Source organism: Bombina bombina, chromosome 4 (assembly GCF_027579735.1).
Source record: "Bombina bombina isolate aBomBom1 chromosome 4, aBomBom1.pri, whole genome shotgun sequence".
NCBI classification, from domain to species: Eukaryota; Metazoa; Chordata; class Amphibia; order Anura; family Bombinatoridae; genus Bombina; species Bombina bombina.
The window spans coordinates 717,090,957-717,116,234 of record NC_069502.1 but is presented as its reverse complement, the minus strand read 5'-3'; the positions used below and the strand labels follow the sequence as shown (position 1 = coordinate 717,116,234).

Here is a 25,278-nt window from a genome sequence, read left to right as displayed (position 1 = left end):
GATTTTAGTAACGGTTGCTAAAATCATTTTCCTCTTACAAACAGAAATCTTCATCTCTTTTCTGTTTCAGAGTAAATAGTACATACCAGCACTATTTTAAAATAACAAACTCTTGATTGAAGAACAAAAACTACATTTAAACACCAAAAAACTCTAAGCCATCTCCGTGGAGATGTTGCCTGTGCAACGGCAAAGAGAATGACTGGGGTAGGCGGAGCCTAGGAGGGACTATATGGCCAGCTTTGCTGGGCTCTTTGCCATTTCCTGTTGGGAAGGAGAATATCCCACAAGTAAGGATGACGCCGTGGACCGGACACACCTATGTTGGAGAAAAATTTCTTCATTGAAGAATCTAAAACTAACACCTCACTTTACCTCTTCCTATTACTAACACAGGCAAAGAGAATGACTGGGGGTGGAGGGAGGGGAGGAGCTATATATGCAGCTCTGCTGTGGTACTCTTTGCCACTTCCTGTTAGCAGGAGGATAAATCCCACAAGTAAGGATGAAATCCGTGTACTCATTATATCTTGTAGAAGAAAAAGCATGTGATAAGAGGCTGTCTGTAGTGGCTTATAAACAGGCAGAAATTTAGAGGTTTAAATGTTATAAAGTATATCAATATAACAATGTTGGTTGTGCAAAGCTGGGAAATGGGTAGTAAAGGCATTATCTTTCTTTTTAAACAATTACAATGTCAGTGTTGACTGTCCCTTTGACAATAGACATCACACTGCGCAAATGGAAACAAATAATATTTATAAAATACATAAAAATGAATTAGGTCACATGTGAATATCATATTATCAAAGTAGTGTTTTTTAGGGAATAGAAAAGTAAAAACTGAAATGTTTATAGGAGCATTTCAATTTTAAATACAAACATTTTTGCAATATACTTCCATGAGCAAAAATGCTTCTAGTAAAGGTTATTACTGTTTGCCAGTAGCATACACACATATGCTGTGAGGGCACCGCACCAGTATTCAAACATTACACCTTCTCAGCGAGTCCGCAGTGATTTGTAAGGAACAAATTAAAGGGACACTGATCCCAATTTTTTTCTTTGTGATTCAGATAGAGCAAGCAATTTTAAGCAACTTTCTAATTTACTCCTATTATCAATTTTTCTTCATTCTCTTGCTATCTTTATTTGAAAAAGAAGGCATCTAAGCTTTTTTTATTGGTTCAGAATTCTGGACAGCACTTTTTTTATTGGTGGATGCATTTATCCACCAATCAGCAAGAACAACCCAGGTTGTTCACCAAAAAAGGTCCGGCATCTAAATTTACATTCTTGCATTTCAAATAAAGATACCAAGAGGATGAAGACAATTTGATAATATGAGTAAATTAGAAAGTTGCCTAAATTTCATGCTCTATCTCAATCACAAAAGAAAAAATGTGGGTTCAGTGTCCCTTTAAGTCTTTTTCAGGTACAATATGCACCGCCTCCAGCTCTCTGAACTGGAACAACTTTTACTAGAAGCATTTTTGCTAATGGAAGTATATTGCAAAGATGCTTCCATTAAAAAATGAAATGCTTCTATACACTTGTCTATTGACCTTTCAATCTCCTTTAAGAGGCTGTGTAACATTATGATGTGTCATATAGCAAAAGGTACTGTAAAATATTTAGCAACAAGTAACACTCAATTAGGAGCAGACTCGTTATTGCTCTGTACCTAAACAGGTGCGAAGGTTCTCAAAAAAAATGGCACAAATCCAAACATGATAAATGCTGCTGCAATACACACAGTAAATCGTGACCAAGTGCTAAATGAACAATGAAATTGCAGAGAACCCCAACACAAAACAGTCAAAAATGTCTTATGGAAGTGTGTCTGTTTGTAAGAACTACATCTCCCTCTCTTGGTTTTGTAACATTATTACCAAAAGAGAAATGCATGTGCATTTGTGTAAATTACAAGAGTAAAATGGTAATTAGCAGTTAAAGGGACAGTAAACACCTTGTCTTTACTAGAAATTTTATTTGTGCTGTTATAGAATAACATATCAGCCAAGTCTTACCATTTTTCAAACAAATTGACATCCTTTTTTCTACAGCTATTTATCAATAGCTAAACTCAACCCACGATTTGTCTTCTTTGGAGGAGCCAATCTGTGCTTTAGTTAACAGACAACAATGCAAGACGTAATGAAATACATTGTTGTGCAGTTATCTACTAAATACAATTAGAGACTATTATGAAGCAGGGTTAGAGTTGAAAAGTCAGCTGGTGCAATTCAAGTTCTAAGAATTAGAATTTGTTTAGTTTTCAGAGCTAAATTACACTAAAAGGGGCCAACATAAATAATGCAAATAAATTGCAAAGTTGTTTCATTATAGGCAACTAAACATTTTATATACAAATATGAAAGTATTTACTGTCCCTTTAAGAGACAAGATGTTAACCCCTTAACGACCAGAGGTTTAGCCCAAAAGGACAAGCGCCATACCTGTGTCCTGGGCTGTAAGTGCCCCCACGCGCTATTTCTACATGCCTCAAGAGTAAGGCAGTGCAGAAATAACATAATGGAGGATATCCCAAGGCTAACATTGCAGGGACAGGGGGACTCTGTGATCCCTTGCCAGTCAGTGAGGTGTCTCCATTCATGAGATAAACGCTGTGATCTGTGAGTATCTCATGCTGCTCCGTGAAGCGTTTATGTGAGGCTAGCCAGCAGCCGTACAGTCTCTAGACATAGCAGCACATAATGTAACACCCCCAAGCAAATCCCCATGTGTTGTGTTTCAACTTTATTTTTAAGTATCTTCTTTGTAGTACCTTTTCAAGACCATCGTCATTTGAAAGCACAAGCAATTCTCTTTCAAATGAGGGATCTTGGAGGTCTGTTGCTAGTAAGGGTGCTGAGACTGAAAAATTTGAACAGCAACCCCCCATCTAGCTCCCTTACCTGCCTGTCATATAGTGGCCCCACACCCTCTGTCATGTTTGTTTTGACATCAGTGGCTCCCATGTCGCTCTGGGAGTGCCGCCCACTATGCCACCAACGATCAGGCCTGTTGTGCAGGGGAATCGCCAACCCAGTGTTGTGATTGGCTATTCCCCTTCAAGAAGAGAACAGTTTGCCATGCCCTCACAGGCAGCAGTCTCGCCATGTGCAGCAAAAGGTTTAATATTATCTATTGTCTGCTTAAAGGGACAGTCAAGTCCAAAAAAAATCTTATGTTTCAAATAGGGCACGTAATTTTAAACAACTTTCCAATTTACTTTTATCACCAATTTTGCTTTGTTCTCTTGGTATTCTTAGTTGAAAGCTAAACCTAGGAGGTTCAAATGCTAATTTCTTAGACCTTGAAGGCCGCCTCTAATCTAAATCGCTCTGGACTTGTCATTATTCTCCCTTTCTGGTGAAACCCGCCTGGTTGGGTCCTAGGATTTTCGCCAGGTATCTACAGCGTAGAATATCTCCCCGTTGGCGTTCCTGATAGGTGATTGGCATCGGGAGTGGAGCCTCGTTCTGGATACCAGCAGCTACAGCCACAGAGAGTCAGCCGAACGGTTCAGAAGTTTCGGCTCGTTCGATATTGCACTGCATGTGCAATTTTGTTTGTGAGTACCTGGATTTTATCTTTTTCTGTTGTCTATTTCTATCTTGAAACTTGCTGCACCAAGAGCGCCTCTCGTTTTTTGTCTTTCAGGACTGGTTTTATTAAATGCATTTTGACATTTTTTCACCACTAGAGGGCATTAGTTCACGTTTTTCATATAGATAACATTGAGCTCAAGCACGTGAATTTACCATGGAGACAGCTCTGATTGGCTAAAATGCAAGTCTGTCAAAAGAACTAAAATAAGGGGGCAGTCTGCTGACGCTGAGATACAAGTTAATTACAGAGGTAAAACGTGTATAATTGTTACCGTGTTGGTTATGCAAAATTGGGGAATTGGTAATTAAGGGATTATCTATCTTTTAAAACAACAACAATTCTGGTGTTGACTGTCCCTTTAATATTGGCTATAATTTGTGCCGGGTAACCAGTAAACGAAAAAAGGCAATACATTACGAAACATTCTCTTTCAGACGGAACCAAAAAAACAAATTTGAATATCATGCTCTTTAAACAGCTTTTACTTCACTTTTGTTTCAGGCAGAATATACTGTCTACATGTATAAATGTTGCTTTTTATATACATGATAGAACATATTTTTAGTGGAATGTCTCTTTAAAAGGGATTTTAAACAGTCTGTTTCATTGTTGTAATAAAAAAGCACTAAGCAATTGCTTATACTTAAAGTTGACAACAGACATTATTAGTCTGTGCACAATTATCAACTATTAAAACCATCACACAGAAGCTTAGTTGCTTGCTTCTGATACATATGTAGGCAGAAAACAATAGGATATTTGAGTCACTATTCAAATTTATATTTTTATCAGTAGATTATTGTCATCAGCAGACCCACCCACCGCCTGTCAATCCTTGAAAGAACCTTATTTCATCAACAACACCTCACCCAACTGTCATCCGCAACATATATTTATATACATTAAAACAACACTCTCTTTAAAATGCATGAAGCCAACAAATTATTGAAACACACAACTATATTAAAGCATAACATTAATTAAAATGAATCTGTTTCTCTAACGTGGAATGACTCCAAAAAAAACAAGTTCCTGTGAAAGTATAACTGGGATATTAGATTTAAAAAAAACCCATTTGATTTATGTACAAAACAGAGTCTTTAAAAACCTTTTTTTTTTTTTTTTTTTTTTTTTTTTTTAAAAGTGCTTGTCCCACATTCCCTAAAGAGGCCAAAAAAACAAATTTGTAAAAAAATTTTTTTTTTTAAATTGATATAAAACCCCAAACATGTTGTTTTGTGTTCTAAAATGCAAATAATAGTCTATATTTATCTAAAACAACAAATATTACTATCTTTCTGAAGGAAAATAATTTTTGGTTTTTATAAAACTACCTTTACGTTACATGCTGTATTATGACATGTAAATATTGCCTAAATTACATGTTATTGTTTACACTTATTCCCATCCTGTCTCCAAACTGTCCCATTTTACAGATAGAAATATTCAAACATCCAAACTATTACGAAAACCAAACCTTTTCCTGTTCCAATCAGTTTGAATAAATGGTTTTCTACCTGCATAATCAAATTTGCTATGTTCCCATGATATTCTTTGTTGAAGAGATACTTCGATAGGTGTCTGGATCACTACATGACAGGAAATTGTGCTGCCATCTTGATAAGATTCTTGCAAAACTGCAGCCATATAGTGGCTCCAGACACATGCACACGCCTGAGCTTAGAGCCCTGCTTTTCAACAAAAGATACCAAGAGAACAAAGAAAATGTGATAACAGAAATAAACTAGAAAGTTGCTTAAAATTGCATGCTCTATCTGAATTATGAAAGAAAAATATATTTGGCCTCTCCAAGGTACATTAGACAAGTACAATTTTTTTTTCCTTTTTACACAAAAGCAAGATGTATTTATTGTTAATTTAAACACACATCTCCCCCCTACAGAAACAAAACTATATGCAGAAGTCTAAACAAAGGCTTTGAAAATCGAGGCAAAGATGTAGGTGTTTATTATTATATATATATATTTTTTATATAAACATTTTTAAACATAATTCTATCTGTAATAAAGTACTCTATCCATATACAACAGCTAACATTTTGGCTACAATGTTATGCAGGTGGCAACACATTGGCAACAAAAATTTGACAGACGTCAATAGCATTACAGGAAACAAAAGACAAAACAGGCATACAAATAAGCATAATGCATCGATAAGATATAAAAATCATTACACAATCATGACTAACATGGGCGATTAAATCCTCATGTAATATACTGTATACTAAAAGTAAATTATCCCGCGCCACCAATACAATACATTAACTAATGTCTGCTTCCTTTATATAATGCCTGTTACAGTGGGGCACCAAGTGTGGTCTGCTTCGTGTTTTCTCTCTTAAAGGGACACTAAACTATTTTTTCTTCATGCTCTTGGTATCTTTATTTGAAAAAGCAGGAATGAAAGCTTAGGAGTCGTCCCGTTTTTGGTTCAGTACCCTGGATAGCGCTGGCTGATTGGTGGCTACATTTATCCACCAATCAGCAAGTGCTACTCAGGTGCTGAACCTAAAATGGGCCGACTTATACTTTCATTACTGATTTTCAAATAAAGATACCAAACAAATGAAGAAAATGTTATAATAATAGGAGTAAATTAGAAAGTTGCTTAAAATTGCATTCCCTATTTGAAGCATGAAAGAACAAAACTGTGTTTAGTTTCCCTTTAAGTGGTAAAGCCTTTTGAGCACTGAATAATTGTAGAGACATACAAAGATGTGTTGTGTAGTGTCACTGTAAATCAAGTAAAATCAAGTAATATAGCAGAAACCATAATCAAGTTGTACTTTATGTAACCAAAACCCATTTTCACAATAAAACTCAGTGTATAATATAATATGGCTTATTGTTACAATTCCATAGGCCTATATTTTGCAAGCGCTGAAGAAAGGTGTGTTCCAGCTAAAACATACTATTAGAAGCACATGCAACACCAATTAAAGAGATAAACTGCCTATATTTTAATGCATAATGCATCCTTAATCTATGTGGCAAATGTAAATTCTTGTGAAATAGCTGCATAAATTTATATAATTTGACCATGCCCAGTAAATTAGCATTCAGCAAATTGAATAACAAGCTCATGAGGATGAGAGACTCTCTCATTGGCTGAAATACGTTTAGTGTGTTTTTAAGAAGTCTAACTTGCTACAGGGAAGCATTATGAGTGTCCAGGCGTCTGCCTCTGGCAGGGTTAAAGGGACACTGAACCCAATGTTTTTCTTTTTCAGATAGAACATGCATTTTTAAGCAACTTTCTAATTTACTCCTATTATCAATTTTTCTTCGTTCTCTTGCTTTCTTTATTTGAAAAATAAGGCATCTAAGCTAAGGAGCCAGGCAATTTTGGTTCAGCACCATGGACAGGACTTGTTTATTGGTGCTGTCCAATCAGCAAGGACAACCCAGGTTGTGAACCAAAAATGGGCCGGCTTCTAAACTTACATTCTTGCTTTTCAAATAAAGATAAGAGAATGAAGAAAAAATGATAATAGGAGTAAATTAGAAAGTTGCTTAAAATTACATGCTCTATCTGAATCATGAAAGACAAAATTTGGGTTCAGTGTCCCTTTAATGCTGAACGATACTGATTATTAAAAATATTCATACTTTTCACCAGCTCCATGTTGTAAACATTTATCACTTTTTCTTACCTTGGCTGCAACAATGCTCAGCCCCATTCCATGCTGCTTCTTCAAAGTCACAGTGATTATTTCCGGGTCTTTTCTTAAAGGCTGTAAAAAGTAAGAGAAAAGGAAGGTGTTTATTGCACCATCATAGATTTATTGATGGTAGCACACTTTCTTTTACATTGTTGCAACCCCTTTCGCACGTGTAAACCAATCAAAAGACAGCTGGGACTTTAACAAAACAAGACAGTGCTGCAGTATATAAAGTGCTACGGTCATACTCTACATAGATAATGCAATAACTGCAACAAGACACACTATAGTTAAATACATTGTAACAACACACACAATGATATTAAATGGTGTATAATGACGTATTCAAATCACTGATTAGCCAGAAAATAATACGTAGGTGTACTTTTTATATTAACTGTCTGAATATTAGAACATATAAGATATTAAAGGTTTAAAGTGTAAAGGTTTTGTTTCTATAAAGTACTTTATTTACTATAAAGTAATGTTCCCTGATAATCTGCAACCTAGATTTTCCCCTTATCTACCACTTCCGCTTTGGACAATAAGACTCATCTCTAAACAGGCAATAGAAGATTATTGGAAACCCTGTTAGATAGTAAATACAATCCTTTATTCCACACAGCCTTGTATGCACACTCTCCTTTATAATCTATTTAGACCTGTCTCTAACTGTCCTCAGCAGAAGAGATGGGTAAGGGGAAAATCTAGGCTTCAACATAGCTGCACCCCTTATTTTATAGAAACTCAGTGGAATTAAACAAGTTTTAAAGTTAAATTACAGGAAATGAGGGACAAAATAAATAATGACAAGTATATTGCAAAGTGTCTACTACATGTAATTACAAATGTCTATTATAATCTCAACAATGTCCCTTTAATTAAAATACATTCAAATGTAACATTGTAGCATACAAACCTTAGTTGTTATCCTGCTCCACAAGCAAGGGCTTGCACACATCGCTCCACTCTTCTCCAGCTCATCAAAAAAGGTTTAAGCTGCTTTGCTCGTTTTAAAAGCAATAAGCAAAGTAATATAATAAAAGCTTTAACTGCCAGAACAAATTAAACTATTCTGTGATTCAGAAAAGGGGTGGAGCAAATGTCTATGTGCTTGAAAACAAATCAAGTTTGGCCACTTTGGATTATTCATATTTCATTCAATTAAATAGAACAAAAACACCTGTAATAGTTCAAAATGGTTTTAAAAATAAAATATGATAATGTGGGAGATCCATTTTTCTAGAAATGTAGTACAGGTAGCCCTCGGTTTACGCCGAGGTTAGGTTCCAGAAGGAATGGTTGTAAATTGAAACCGTTGTAAATTCAAACCCAGTTTATAATGTAAGTCAATGGGAAGTGAGGGAGATAGGTTCCAGGCCCCTCTCAAAATTGTCATAAGTAACTCCTAATACATTATTTTAAAAGCTTTAAAATTAAGACTTTAAATGCTAGACAGCATTATAAACCTAATAAAATAATCACACAACACAGAATATATAATTAAACTAAGTTAAATTAACAAAAACATTTTTAAACTAAGTTAAATTAACAAAAACATTTGCTAAACATCATTATAAACCTAATAAAATAATCACACAACAAAGACTTCACTTGCATTTCTCTGCAAACAGTTCTTTCTATGCATTCCAATCTGGACTAAGTTATAGACAGGAAGATCTTGTTCCTTTGAAATCTGCTCTATAGCTCAGGTCTGGTTAAACTGATTAATTTCAGCTTGCTTGGCTTTACTGCAATACAAGCGGACAGCTCCACCTACTGGCTATTTTAATAAATGCACTGCTTCTCAATGCTTTTCAATAGTCACATGACTGGAAAAAAAGGTTGTTATTCTGAAACGGTGTAAATTGAACTGTTGTAAAACGAGGGCCACCTGTACTGATCAATCCTAAGTGCCCAACTTCCCATTTTGTAAATTAAAGGGACAATAATGTAAACACTTGTATTTTCTGCACTCACTAAAAGGGTTTTATCAGAAAATAAAAAGTCTCACTGACCCAGTGTTACATGTTAATTGCTGCTGCTTTTTTGTATGGGGTGGGTGGGAGACACCTTTAATTAATTATATATATTTTGCTTTAACTTGCTGTCACCAAAGAGTCAAGTAAATATTTTAACAGAATTAAAGTGACGGTCTAGACAAAATTAAACGATCATTATTCAGATAGGACATGCAATTTGAAACAACTTTCCAATTCACTTTTATCATCAAATTTGATTTATTTGTTCTCTTGGTATTCTTTGTTGAAAGCTAAATCTAGGTGATATATGCTAATTTCTAAGCCCTTGAAGGCGGCCTCTTATCTCAAAGCATTTGACAGTTTTTCCACAGCTAGAGGGAGTTTATATTATGTGTGCCATATAGATAGCATTGTGCTCACGCCCGTGGAGTTACTTATGAGAGGGCACTGATTGGCTAAAATGCAAGTCTGTCAAAAGAACTGAAATAAGGGGAGAGTCTGCAGAGGCTTAGATAGAAAATATTCACAGAGGTAAAAAGTATATTAATATATCCGTGTTGGTTATGGAAAACTGGGGAATGGGTAATAAAGGGATTATCTATCTTTTTAAACAATACCAATTATGGAGTAGACTGTTCTTGAGATATAAAGGCATCTTAATATGCAAACATGCTACTCTGTATTCGAATGTACAGCTCTCTTTTCCAATTTGTTATGTGGTGTGGCATTGTTTCCTAGTCCAAAGCAGTTAGGACCTTTCTTGTAAACCAATCAAATCAAAGTGTGCAACAGAATTATGTGCCAGGATATACCTAGTAAATCAGCAGATCAAATGACTTGATTTGACTTGCAGATTTAGCATTAAAAGAAAAGAAAAAAAAAGATACACTATTTGGCTAAAAGTATGTGGACACCCCATCAAACTAATTATTAAGGTGCAGGTGTTTTAGCCTCACCCATTGCTAACATGCATAAAACCCAGCCATGAAATCTCCAGACAAACATTGGTAATACAATTGGTCATAAGGAACAGTTCATTGACAGTAAACAGGGCACGATCACAGGATGCCCCTGTCAACTGTATGTGCTATTACTGTGAAGTGGAAGAATCTAAGAGTAACAACAGCCTAGCCCTAGAGTGGTAGACAATGCAAACTCACAGATCCTGGCCGTTCATTGCTGAAACATATAGTGCAAAAAAAATCGCATTTTATCTGTTCCATCACTTACTACAGAGTTCCAAACTGCATCTGAAAGCAACATCAGCACAAGAACTATAGATCAGGAGCTTCATACAATGGGTTTCCATAGTCAAGCAACTGTACACAAGCCTCACATTAAAGGGACATAAAACCTAAAAAAATATTTAGACTGAGCAAACAATTCTAAAGGGATGCTAAACCCAATTTTTTTCTTTCATGATTCAGATAGAACACACAATTTTAATCAACTTTCTAATTTACTCCTATTATCAATGTGTATTCATTCTCTTGCTATCTTTATTTGAAAAGCAGGAATGTAAAGCTTAGGAGCAGGCACATTTTAGGTTCAGCACCCTGGATAGCGCTTGCTTATTTTCTTTTAAAGGGACAGTCTACCATAGAATTGTTATTGTTTTAAAAGATAGATAATCCCTTTATTACCCATTCCCCAGTTTTGCATAACCAACAGTTATATTAATATACTTTTTACCTCTGTGATTACCTTGTATCTAGGAACCTTCTTCCAGCCCCCTGATCACATGACTGTGACTGTTTATTATCTATTGTTTTGCATTTAGCATTGTGTTAGGCTAGATCTTAAATAACCCCCTGTGCCTGAACACAGTGTTATCTATATGGCCTACGTGTACTTTCTGTCTCTTTGTGTTGAAAAGAGATTTAAAAAGCATGTGATAAGAGGCAGCCCTCAAAGGCTTAGAAATTAGCATATGAGCCTACCTATGTTTAGTTTAAACTAAGAATACCAAGAGAAAAACATAATTTATGCTTACCTGATAAATTCCTTTCTTCTGTTGTGTGATCAGTCCACGGGTCATCATTACTTCTGGGATATTATCTGCTCCCCTACAGGAAGTGCAAGAGGATTCACCCAGCAGAGTTGCTATATAGCTCCTCCCCTCTACGTCACCTCCAGTCATTCGACCAAAGACCAACGAGAAAGGAGAAACCAAGGGTGTAGTGGTGACTGAATTATAATTTAAAAAATATGTACCTGCCTTAAAAAACAGGGCGGGCCGTGGACTGATCACACAACAGAAGAAAGGAATTTATCAGGTAAGCATAAATTATGTTTTCTTCTGTTATGTGTGATCAGTCCACGGGTCATCATTACTTCTGGGATACCAATACCAAAGCAAAAGTACACGGATGACGGGAGGGATAGGCAGGCTCATTATACAGAAGGAACCACTGCCTGAAGAACCTTTCTCCCAAAAATAGCCTCCGAAGAAGCAAAAGTGTCAAATTTGTAAAATTTGGAAAAAGTATGAAGCGAAGACCAAGTTGCAGCCTTGCAAATCTGTTCAACAGAGGCCTCATTCTTAAAGGCCCAAGTGGAAGCCACAGCTCTAGTGGAATGAGCTGTAATTCTTTCAGGAGGCTGCTGTCCAGCAGTCTCATAGGCTAAACGTATTATGCTACGAAGCCAAAAAGAGAGAGAGGTAGCAGAAGCTTTTTGACCTCTCCTCTGTCCAGAATAAACGACAAACAGGGAAGAAGTTTGGCGAAAATCTTTAGTTGCCTGCAAGTAGAACTTGAGGGCACGAACTACATCCAGATTGTGTAGAAGACGTTCCTTCTTTGAAGAAGGATTTGGACACAAGGATGGAACAACAATCTCTTGATTGATATTCCTGTTAGTGACTACCTTAGGTAAGAACCCAGGTTTAGTACGCAGAACTACCTTGTCTGAGTGAAAGATCAGATAAGGAGAATCACAATGTAGGGCTGATAACTCAGAGACTCTTCGAGCCGAGGAAATAGCCATTAAAAATAGAACTTTCCAAGATAACAATTTTATATCAATGGAATGAAGGGGTTCAAACGGAACACCCTGTAAAACGTTAAGAACTAAGTTTAAACTCCATGGCGGAGCAACAGTTTTAAACACAGGCTTGATCCTAGTTAAAGCCTGACAAAAGGCCTGGATGTCTGAATTTTCTGACAGACGCCTGTGTAACAAGATGGACAGAGCTGAGATCTGTCCCTTTAATGAGCTAGCCGATAAACCCTTTTCTAAACCTTCTTGTAGAAAAGACAATATCCTAGGAATCCTAACCTTACTCCAGGAGTAATCTTTGGATTCACACCAGTATAGGTATTGACGCCATATTTTATGGTAAATCTTTCTGGTAACAGGCTTCCTAGCCTGTATCAGGGTATCAATAACCGACTCAGAAAAAACACGTTTTGATAAAATCAAGCGTTCAATTTCCAAGCAGTCAGCTTCAGAGAAGTTAGACTTTGATGATTGAATGGACCCTGAATCAGAAGGTCCTGTCTTAGAGGTAGAGACCAAGGCGGACAGGATGACATGTCCACTAGATCTGCATACCAAGTCCTGCGCGGCCATGCAGGCGCTATTAGAATCACTGATGCTCTCTCCTGTTTGATTTTGGCAATCAATCGAGGAAGCAGTGGGAAGGGTGGAAATACATAAGCCATCCTGAAGTTCCAAGGTGCTGTCAAAGCATCTATCAGAACCGCTCCCGGATCCCTGGATCTGGATCCGTAGCGAGGAAGTTTGGCGTTCTGGCGAGACGCCATGAGATCTATCTCTGGTTTGCCCCAACGTTGAAGTATTTGGGCAAAGACCTCCGGATGAAGTTCCCACTCCCCCGGATGAAGAGTCTGGCGACTCAAGAAATCCGCCTCCCAGTTCTCCACTCCCGGGATGTGGATTGCTGACAGGTGGCAAGAGTGAGACTCTGCCCAGCGAAATATCTTTGATACCTCTATCATTGCTAGGGAGCTTCTTGTCCCTCCTTGATGGTTGATGTAAGCTACAGTCGTGATGTTGTCCGACTGAAACCTGATGAACCCCCGAGTCTTTAACTGGGGCCAAGATAGAAGGGCATTGAGAACTGCTCTCAATTCCAGAATGTTTATTGGCAGGAGACTTTCCTCCTGACTCCATTGTCCCTGAGCCTTCAGAGAATTCCAGACAGCGCCCCAACCTAGAAGGCTGGCGTCTGTTGTTACAATTGTCCAGTCCGGCCTGCTGAACGGCATCCCCCTGGACAGATGTGGCCGAGAAAGCCACCATAGAAGAGAGTTTCTGGTCTCTTGATCCAGATTCAGAGTGGGGGACAAATCTGAGTAATCCCCATTCCACTGACTCAGCATGCACAATTGCAGCGGTCTGAGATGTAGGCGTGCAAAGGGAACTATGTCCATTGCTGCTACCATTAAGCCGATCACCTCCATGCATTGAGCTACTGACGGGAGTTGAATGGAATGAAGGACACGGCATGCATTTAGAAGCTTTGTTAATCTGTCTTCTGTCAGATAAATCCTCATTTCTACAGAATCTATAAGAGTCCCCAAGAATGGAACTCTTGTGAGAGGAAAGAGAGAACTCTTCTTTTCGTTTACTTTCCATCCATGCGACCTTAGAAATGCCAGAACTAACTCTGTATGAGACTTGGCAGTTTGAAAGCTTGAAGCTTGTATCAGAATGTCGTCTAGGTACGGAGCTACCGAAATTCCTCGCGGTCTTAGTACCGCCAGAAGGGCACCCAGAACCTTTGTAAAGATTCTTGGAGCCGTAGCCAATCCGAATGGAAGGGCTACAAACTGGTAATGCCTGTTTAAGAAGGCAAACCTTAGATACCGGTAATGATCTTTGTGAATCGGTATGTGAAGGTAAGCATCCTTTAAATCCACTGTGGTCATGTACTGACCCTCTTGGATCATGGGTAAGATTGTCCGAATAGTTTCCATTTTGAACGATGGAACTCTTAGGAATTTGTTTAGGATCTTTAAATCCAAGATTGGCCTGAAAGTTCCCTCTTTTTTGGGAACCACAAACAGGTTTGAGTAAAACCCTTGTCCTTGTTCCGACCGCGGAACCGGATGGATCACTCCCATTAATAATAGATCTTGTACACAGCGTAGAAACGCGTCCTTCTTTATTTGGTTTGTTGACAACCTTGACAGATGAAATCTCCCTTTTGGGGGAGAGAATTTGAAGTCTAGAAGGTATCCCTGAGATATGATCTCTAGCGCCCAGGGATCCTGGACATCTCTTGCCCAAGCCTGGGCGAAGAGAGAGAGTCTGCCCCCCACTAGATCCGGTCCCGGATCGGGGGCCCTCGGTTCATGCTGTCTTTGAGGCAGCAGCAGGTTTACTGGCCTGCTTGCCCTTGTTCCAGGACTGGTTAGGCTTCCAGCCTTGTCTGTAACGAGCAACAGTTCCTCCCTGTTTTGGTGCAGTGGAGGTTGGCGCTGCTCCTGCTTTGAAATTCCGAAAGGGACGAAAATTAGACTGTCTAGCCTTAGCTTTGGCTTTGTCTTGAGGTAGAGCGTGGCCCTTACCTCCTGTAATGTCAGCAATAATTTCTTTCAAACCGGGCCCAAATAAAGTTTGCCCCTTGAAAGGTATATTAAGTAATTTGGACTTAGAAGTTACATCAGCCGACCAGGATTTTAGCCACAGCGCCCTGCGTGCCTGAATGGCGAATCCTGAATTCTTAGCCGTAAGTTTGGTTAAATGTACTACGGCCTCCGAAATGAATGAATTAGCTAGTTTAAGGACTCTAAGCCTGTCCGTAATGTCGTCCAGCGTAGCTGAACTAAGGTTCTCTTCTAGAGACTCAATCCAAAATGCTGCCGCAGCCGTGATCGGCGCGATGCATGCAAGGGGTTGTAATATAAAACCTTGTTGAACAAACATTTTCTTAAGGTAACCCTCTAATTTTTTATCCATAGGATCTGAAAAAGCACAGCTATCCTCCACCGGGATAGTGGTACGCTTAGCTAAAGTAGAAACTGCTCCCTCCACCTTAGGGACCGTTTGCCATAAGTCCCGTGTGGTGGCGTCTATTGGAAACATCTTTCTAAATATTGGAGGGGGTGAGAACGGCACACCGGGTCTGTCCCACTCCTTAGTAACAATTTCAGTTAATCTCTTAGGTATAGGAAAAACGTCAGTACTCGCCGGTACCGCAAAGTATTTATCCAACCTACACATTTTCTCTGGTATTGCAACAGCGTTACAATCGTTGAGAGCTGCTAAGACCTCCCCTAGTAATACACGGAGGTTTTCCAATTTAAACTTAAAATTTGAAATATCTGAATCCAATCTGTTTGGATCAGAACCGTCACCTACAGAATGAAGCTCTCCGTCCTCATGCTCTGCAAGCTGTGACGCAGTATCAGACATGGCCCTAGAATTATCAGCGCACTCTGTTCTCACCCCAGAGTGATCACGCTTGCCTCTTAGTTCTGGTAATTTAGCCAAAACTTCAGTCATAACAGTAGCCATATCTTGTAATGTTATCTGTAATGGCTGCCCAGATGTACTAGGCGCCATAATATCACGCACCTCCCGGGCGGGAGATGCAGGTACTGACACGTGAGGCGAGTTAGTCGGCATAACTCTCCCCTCGCTGTTTGGTGAAATTTGTTCAATTTGTACAGATTGGCTTTTATTTAAGGTAGCATCAATACAGCTAGTACATAAATTTCTATTGGGCTCCACCTTGGCATTGGAACAAATGACACAGGTATCTTCCTCTGAATCAGACATGTTTAACACACTAGCAATAAACATGCAACTCGGTTACAATTTTATTTAATAAAAGCGTACTGTGCCTCAAAAGCACTAAACGATTAAATGACAGTTGAAATAATGAACTGAAAAACAGTTATAGCATCACTCTTAACAAACAACACAACTTTTTAGTAAAGGTTTGTTCCCATTAGTAAAATAACACTAATTAAATTTTAAACATAAAAATTACAGAGCAACGTTTTAAATCACAGTCACTATTAAATCTCACAGCTCTGCTGAGAGAATCTACTTCCCTTCAAAGAAGTTTGAAGACCCCTGAGTTCTGTCAGAGATGAACCGGATCATGCAGAAAATATAAGTGTAACTGACTGAAAATTTTTTGATGCGTAGCAAAGAGCGCCAAAAAACGGCCCCTCCCCCTCACACACAGCAGTGAGAGAGAAACGAAACTGTCATAATCAAAACAAGCAAACTGCCAAGTGGAAAAATAATGCCCAAATATTTATTCACTCAGTACCTCAGAAATGCAAACGATTCTACATTCCAGCAAAAACGTTTAACATGAATTAAATACCTATTAAAAGGTTTAATGTACTTTTACAGAGTAATTCCGGTGAAATACCATCCCCAGAATACTGAAGTGTAGAGTATACATACATGTCATTATATCGGTATAGCAGGATTTTCTCATCAATTCCATTCAGAAAATAAAAACTGCTACATACCTCAATGCAGATTCAACTGCCCGCTGTCCCCTGATCTGAAGCTTTTACCTCCCTCAGATGGCCGAGAAACAGCAATATGATCTTAACTACTCCGGTTAAAATCATAATAAAAAACTCTGGTAGATTCTTCTTCAAACTCTGCCAGAGAAGTAATAACACGCTCCGGTGCTATTGTAAAATAACAAACTTTTGATTGAAGTTATAAAAACTAAGTATAATCACCATAGTCCTCTCACACCTCCTATCTAGTCTTTGGGTGCAAGAGAATGACTGGGGGTGACGTAGAGGGGAGGAGCTATATAGCAACTCTGCTGGGTGAATCCTCTTGCACTTCCTGTAGGGGAGCAGATAATATCCCAGAAGTAATGATGACCCGTGGACTGATCACACATAACAGAAGAAAAAGCAAATTTGATGATAAAAGTAAATTGGAAAGTTGATTAAAATTAAAAGTCCTATCTGAATAATCAAAGTTTAATTTATACTAGACTGTCACTTTAAGAAGAAGTATGGGACTTCTAAGAATTATGATAGAATGCCAGGAAAAGCCATGATCTATACACCAAGCAATAAAAACCTTCCAGACTTTATGATATATCTTCCAAGTCATATGCTTACGAGCCTCGATTAAAGTTTCAACTACAGAATCTGCGAAACCTCTATGTTTAAGAGCTAACCGTTCTCCATGCCATCAAGCTTAGAAATCTGACATCTGGATGGAAAAACGGACCTTGAGGCAGAAGGTCTGGTCGAAGTGGAAGAGGCCAAGGAGGAAAACCGGACATCTGAACCAGATCTGCATACCAAATCCTGTGAGGTCAAGCTGGGACAATCAGCATTACTGACGATATCTCTACCCTTATCTTGGAAATAATTTAGAGGAGGAAACAGATAAGAAAGTTGAAAGGGCTAATGACCTACCGGAGCAGCCACAAACTCTGCCTGAGTGTCCCTGGACCTCACAAAGTACCTTGGAAGCCATCAGATCTATCTCTGGGAGACCCCAAAGATCCACAATCTGATTGAACACTTCCTGGTAAAGAGAGAGCGATGACTGAGTTGTTCACTCCCGGAATATGAACTGCAGAGACTAGATAGGAATTGAGTCCTGCTCATGAGAGAATTTGAGACACTTCCCCTCATGGCTAGGGAACTGTTTGTTCCCACCGATGAATGATATAAGCTACTGCTATGACATTGTCTGATTGAAAGCGGAGAAGAGACTGCCTTTTCAACAGAGGCCAAGTCTGAAGAGCCCTGAGTTCAAGAACATTTATTGGAAATTTAACCTACCGGGGGGAGGCCAAACCCTTTGTGCTCTCAGAGATCCCAAAAAATGCTCCCCAATCTGAAAGACTTGCATCTGAAGTGATCAGTCTAGAAAGGACAAGCAAAAGAAGCCCCCTGAATAATAAACTCATGATCCAGCCCCAAAGTCAGAGACTGACTTGTACTGTTATCCAGAAAAATCTTTTGAGACAGTTGAGTATGATCCCTGCACCACTGATAAAGCATACAAAGCTGAAGAGGTCTTGTGAAATCGAGCAAATGGAATTACATCTGAAGCTGCACTCATAAGAACCAGTACTTCCATACAAAGAGCAACAGAGGGAAAAGAGAAAGACTGAAGGTTCAGACAGACTGATCTTGACTGATATTCTATATCATTCTAGATAACATCATAGTTGGCTAAAAAGGAAGAGGCCAACAGAACCTATAAGGAATTCCCATGGTGTTTATAAAGACTGCAATCAAATCTGGTACCCACATTGATAATGTGAAACAAGGGTCCATTATTATTATCTGTTATTTGTAGAGCGCCAACAGATTCCGCAGCTCCATGGAGACATGTAGTTCATTTCAGAAACATATTTGCCTTTAAAGTCTACTGCTGCAGACTGAGAAATTAGGAGATGAAAAAGTCTTGGCTCCTAAGTACCTCCACCATGTATATGAACTGCAGATGATGTTCTTCAACAGTGCAAAACAGTTATGAGTATGATGTAAGTCCCACCTAGAATTATCCTAGACTTATCTAACTGCAATTAGAAAAGTCCTGTATATCTTGCTGTGACCATAATCTATACTTTATGTAGTTCTTGAAAGTGAGATTGATGAAAAATACCAGCAGTAGTAGTGCACATTTTTGTAAGAAATTTACTTAGATAAGACTGTCTAGAAAAAATATAAAGAATCCTTACCCTCTTACCAAAGATATACTGGGTGATATTCATATAATTTGGCAATTTTGGAGCACTTTATCTCATTAAGAAAGTATAGCAAATTGCATATAAAACAACCCACTGATTTTTGATGTAAGGTGATCTAACTAAGTAGTAATGAAAATGGAGTGTATAGGAATTAAAGGGACATTTAACATTACTTCTTTTAGTGCCTGCCTCAAACTCCCTAGAAAAGCATAAAAAGCAAAATTGTGTAACATAGGCTTCCTTCAAACTGTTTTTCTCTTAACACTGTAGTATTAAAATTGTCAGTATAGATGGCAGTTTTAACAGGCAAAAAATATACTCATCCCGCTCCCCTCATCCTCCAGTAATTCTGCAGAGGAACAAGGAACAGTAGAAGAAATATCAGGGTAAAAATGTGCCAGAAGAATAATAAGGACGCCCCACATAAAATTACGGGTGGGGAGCTGTGGACTCTTTCCATCAGAAGAAAAGGAAATTATCAGGTAAGCATAATTTATGTTTTTCTTCTTAAATGGAAAGAGTCCACAGCTGCATTTATTACTTTTGGGAAAACAATACCCAAGCTATAGGAGACAATGAATGCCAAGACGGGAGGGTACAATAGGCAGCCCATACTGAGGGCAACAGGCCTGAACCCCTACCCAATATAAAACCCTGCTTCATACGAAGATGAGAAAATTTTAAGAGGAAAAGCCCCAAAGACACTGACTCGCAGTCAGTCCAGAAGGGAGGAGAATATCCCCTAAAGTAAAGGGATGATGCTGGAAGGGCAACAACTGTCCTCAAGGCCCAAAATCACTGGCTAATGGGAAGAGAAATTCCCAACACAGATGTCCTAGAAAAGGACCCCCCTACAAGTAGCATGCCAAGCAGAGGCACAGCCAATCCATTCACCTGCAGAGCAGGGAATCCACGGGGACCCTGGCAAGCTGAAAAATTGGACATCCAGCGCCAGTAGTGGGGTATGAACCAACAACCCTTGAGGTGCAAGCCTAACAGCTAACCACCAGATGACATGGGCTATTGTGTGGCAAAGAGTAAAAAAATACTCAGAAAACCTGGCCAACCATGACCAGGTTAGGTAGATGGACCAAGGACATAGCCCAAGTTCCCACTACCGTGGAACAGGCCAGCCAGCCCTGAGATCCAAAACCACCCAAGACTGAGCCAGGAGAAAGGCCAAGTGAAGCTACAGCAACCGGAAGTCTCAGGGAGAAAAACAAGTCCGGGCACCTAATAGTTCAGGCAAACCTTACCCTAGAACTAAACACCCCAGCTGGCCAAAAAGCCAGACACAAGGGATATGGATGCATATCAAGAGAATGCGGATAGCGAGAAGAACTCGAAAGCCCCGACCAAAGGAAGGAACCACCCCTAGCTAAAGTCTAATGCTCCAAGGAGCAAGGCTAGACGTCTTATGAAGATACTTCTCAGAGCCTCAGGACAACCAAGGGATACCTCGAGGTCAAAAAAATCCTACTAGCAGGACTAGTCTCCCTATCACCTCCGCACAAGCAGAGGACACAAGGAAGAGAAAGGCACTAAGCCTACCCAGCTCCGGAAATCCCAGAGCTAAACAAAGTCCTCGCAGGAAACAACCATCACCCGGAAACACAGATCCCTAAAAGAAGATCCAACTCACTCGGGACAATGGAAGAAGACCCAAAGGTCTCTTATAACTCAGACAGACAGTACACGTTAAAGAGTAAGAGCTGATCTAGATACACTATAAACAGCTTATGCGTACACTTGCAAGGTGTCAAGAGCTGCAACTGGTTTCAAACGGCAAACCTTCCGCATGCTAGACAGCTATCTTGTACAAGCTGTTGGATCAAGGCCAAAAGGACAAATACAGAGGCCTAAAAATAAAGGCCAAACTGCTCAAATGCGGTAAGGGGCGTTAAAGCCCTCCAACCCTCCACCACATGGGGGAGGAAAACTCTAAGTTCCGATGAAATCAGATATCAGATAGAATGACGCAATGGAAAAACTCCCCTGCCCAGCCATCTATGACTGAAGGCTATAAGGACTGAAACAATCCTTCCCGCCTCACGGACCCACAGGTTCTCTCAAATGCTTAGTTGAACATGAAAAGCAATGATAACCTGAGCACTCGGTTCTTCTACCGAACCAGCCGAGCAGAACAGCGCCACATGTCTGAACAGCCGCAAGACCAAACGAACCTGACAGGACAAGCCTGCACCTAGGGTCCTAACCGGCAAGCTGCATAAATTCTCCCTCATAGGGGAAAAAACAGAAAACAGACATTTTTAACATAGGACTAACATGTCCAAAACAACTTCCGAAGAAGTAATAAAGAGTATCAATCCCAGAAGGATCCCGAAGGAAATGAAAACAAATAAAAGACATCCCATCGGATATAAATAAAATATAAGGCTACCCGGAGGTTAACGCCCAAAGAGACACAGGCCTACTCGCAGGACCAGCCAAATGGAGCCCTATCTTTCAAAAACTGGGAAAGATCTCAAACAAATGACAATCAGGAGATTACTTCATCCCCACATGTCTAATGAGATGCACCATTCGAATTAGCAGACTGAAAATCCCAGTATCTGGTAACTATAGGGTCATTCAATAACTGAAAAACATGTCTGAGCAATACGTGAAGGCGCGCAATCCTGTAACAAAAGGCACAACACTCAGGGACAGTTACACCCGCGGGGAACAGTAGAGGCCCTCCCCAAGGCGGAAGGCCCAGGACAATAGGGCACGAGACATTCTCAAAGAAACGTCTGGACTCTTGAGATGAACAATTAGAAAGTTGCTAAAAATTGTATGCTCTATCTGAATCATGAAAGAAAAAAATTGGGTTCAGTGTCCCTTTAAGCCTTGGGCTGGGGTGTCTTTGCCTCCTCCTGGTGGCCAGGTTCTTATTTCCCAAAAGTAATGAATGCAGCTGTGGACTCTCTTCATTTAAGAAGAAAAAAGGCAAAGGAGCTATAAGTAAACCGTATAATAAAATAGACTGGAACATATTAAAGGCTAAACATTTTACAGTACAACATTCCTATGTTTACAGTGATTATGTGAATATGCTGATGTTCATGTTTAGACTGACATCAGAACAAAAGCATGGCCAATTCCCTGCAACAGCGTACAGAGTAATCAGAAACACAGGCCAAATGATTACTCTTTTTTTTTAGCCAATTACTCCCCATAAATGCCTAGAAAATATATATCCAATTACACTTAACTTCTTATTGGCAATATTTATGCCAAGGTCATAACTGGCTGTTCAGAACGACATGGAATAAATAATAACTTTTTTCCCCTTACATTTAAGGGGACATAAAAAAGAAATCTTGAAAAATGGATGCTCCTATGTTAGCATTGTATTTGTGGATATTTTTGAGTTGTGAGTATTCATTCTGCAGAATCAGTAAGATCATTGGGATATCCACCTAAAGTTGAAGGGGATCGCGCTGCATTCTCCTGGAAGTAAATATATTGTATAAACACTTTAATGTCATCAAACTTTAATATTAGCTTTTTTCGTGCTTACCATGTCTGTATTCTCACTCAGCACATGAGCTTCATAGTCTGCTCCTTCAAAATAAATTGTCCAAGTGCCCGGTGACCGTGTATGTGGAACAAGTCTGCAGAAGCCTTTAGAGGACAGAAACCGCTAGTGACTGTCTAATACATACAATTACACAGCAGCATCTGAATTACATGATAAAAAAGAAAATGCAATAGCACCTTTTCTGGCAAATTCCACTCCTGTATCATGTGACAGCCATCAGCCAATCACAAATGCATATACAGTATCTCACAAAAGTGAGTACACCCCTCACATTTTTGTAAATATTTTATTATATCTTTTCATGTGACAACACTGAAGAAATGACACTTTGCTACAATGTAAAGTAGTGAGTGTACAGCCTGTATGACAGTGTAAATTTGCTGTCCCCTCAAAATAACTCAACACACAGCCATTAATGTCTAAACCGTTGGCAACAAAAGTGAGTACACCCCTAAGAGGAAATGTCCAAATCGTGCCCAAAGTGTCAATATTGTGTGGCTACCATTATTTTACAGCACTGCCATAACCCTATTGGGCATGGAGTTCACCAGAGCTTCACAGGTTGCCACTGGAGTCCTCTTCCACTCCTCCATGACGATATAACAGAGTTGGTGGATGTTAGAAACCTTGCGCTCCCCCACCTTCTGTTTGGAGATACCCCACAGATGCTAAATAGGGTTTAGGTCTGGAGACATACTTGACCAGTCCATCACATTTACCCTAAGCTTCTTTAGCAAGGCAGTGGTCTTCTTGGAGGTGTGTTTGGGGTCATTATTATGTTGGAATACTGTCCTGCGACCCAGTCTCCGAAAGGAGTGGATCATGCTCTGCTTCAGTATGTCCCAGTACATGTTGGCATTCATGGTTCCCTCAATGAACTGTAGCTTCCCAGTGCCGGTAGCACTCATGCAGGCCCAGACCATGAGATTCCCACTACCATGCTTGACACCATTTGAACCAAATTAGTTTATCTTGGTCTCATCGGACCACAGGACATGGTTCCAGTAATCCATGTCCTTAGTCTGCTTGTCTTCAGCAAACTGTTTGCGGTCTTTCTTGTGCATCATCTTTAGAAGAGGCTTCCTTCTGGGACGACAGCCATACAGACCAATTTGATGCAGCGTGCGGCGTATAGTCTGAGCACTGACAGGCTGACTCCCCACCCCTTCAACCTCTGCAGCAATGCTGGCAGCACTCATACGTATATTTCCCAAAGACAACCTCTGGATATGACGCTGAGCATGTGCACTCAACTTCTTTGGTCGACCATGGCGAGGCCTGTTCTGAGTGGAACCAGTCCTGTGAAACTGTTGTATGGTCTTGCCCACCGTGCCCGTGCTGCAGCTCAGTTTCAGGGTATTGGCAATCTTCTTATACACTAGGCCATCTTTATGTAGAGCAACAATTCTTTTTTTCAGATCCTCAGAGAGTTCTATGAGAGAGTGACACCACCAAATTTAACACACCTGCTCCCCATTCACACCTGGGACCTTGTAACACTAACGAGTCACATGACACCCGGCAGGGTAAATGGCTAATTGAGCCCAATTTGGATATTTCCACTTAGGGGTGTACTCACTTTGTTGCCAACAGTCTAGACATTAATGGCTATGTGTTTAGTTATTTTGAGGGGACAGCAAATTTACACTGTTATACAGGCTGTAGACTCCCTACTTTACATTGTAGCAAAGTGTAATTTCTTCAGTGTTGTCACATGAAAAGATATAACAAAATATTTACAAAAATGTGAGGGGTGTACTCACTTTTGTGAGATACTGTAAGTATACTCTGTGTATTCTTGCACATGATCAGTAGGAGCTGGTGACTCAAAAAGTGTAAATATAAATGTTTATGAAGCAAATTTGAAAGTTGTTTAAAACTGTATGCTCTATCCGAATCATGAAAGCTTAATTTTGACTTGAGTGTCCCTTTAATACCTAGGTAGGCACACAAACAATAATAATGATAGGGAGCACTAAATAAGAGGAGTAGGTTTCCTATCTAGATTTAAACAGAAGGTTATCATGGCCATAGGCAATCTGTTTATACAGCTAAAAGCACAGCAACTATAAGAGATATTTTCCTGATTAAAATCAAGTCCCCCTTATGTTTCAATATTAGCAAGTCATCAGCTTTAAAGGGGGTAGTCTGATCAGTTAATGTATTTATTTGTTTTACTTAAATGTCCACATAAACTTTCATGATTCAGATAGAGCACACAATTTTAAACAACTTTCCAATTCACTTCCATTATCTAAATGTGCACAATCTTTTTATATGAACACTTTCTGAGGCACCAGTTCCTATTAAAGGGACAGTCTAGGCCAAAATAAACTTTCATGATTCAGATAGAGCATGTAATTTTAAACCATTTTCCAATTTACTTTTATCACCAATTTTGCTTTGTTCTCTTGGTATTCTTAGTTGAAAGCTTAACCTAGGAGGTTCATATGCTAATTTCTTAGACCTTGAAGGCCACCTCTTTTCAGAATGCATTTTAACAGTTTTTCACCACTAGAGGGTGTTAGTTCATGTATTTCATATAGATAACACTGTGCTCATGCACGTGAAGTTACCTGGGAGCAGGCACTGATTGGCTAAACTGCAAGTCTGTCAAAAGAACTGAAATAAAGGGGCAGTTTGCAGAGGCTTAGATACAAGGTAATCACAGAGGTTAAAAGTATATTAGTATAACTGTGTTGGTTATGCAAAACTGGGGAATGGGTAATAAAGGGATTATCGATCTTTTAAAACAATAACAATTCTGGAGTAGACTGTCCCTTTA

General features: G+C 39.4%; 1 protein-coding gene across 1 annotated transcript in view; it reads right to left on the bottom strand.

Moving 5' to 3' along the window:
• Positions 1-25,278, bottom strand: part of AFDN (afadin, adherens junction formation factor) — a 502,926-nt gene that overhangs the window by 199,162 nt on the left and 278,486 nt on the right. Inside the window, exons 21-22 of the mRNA XM_053710918.1 lie at positions 22,473-22,576; positions 7,289-7,369 (exon numbers count right to left, since the gene is read on the bottom strand). Of these exons, the coding sequence (XP_053566893.1) occupies positions 7,289-7,369; positions 22,473-22,576 (185 nt within the window). The remainder of the gene's footprint in view (positions 1-7,288; positions 7,370-22,472; positions 22,577-25,278) is intronic.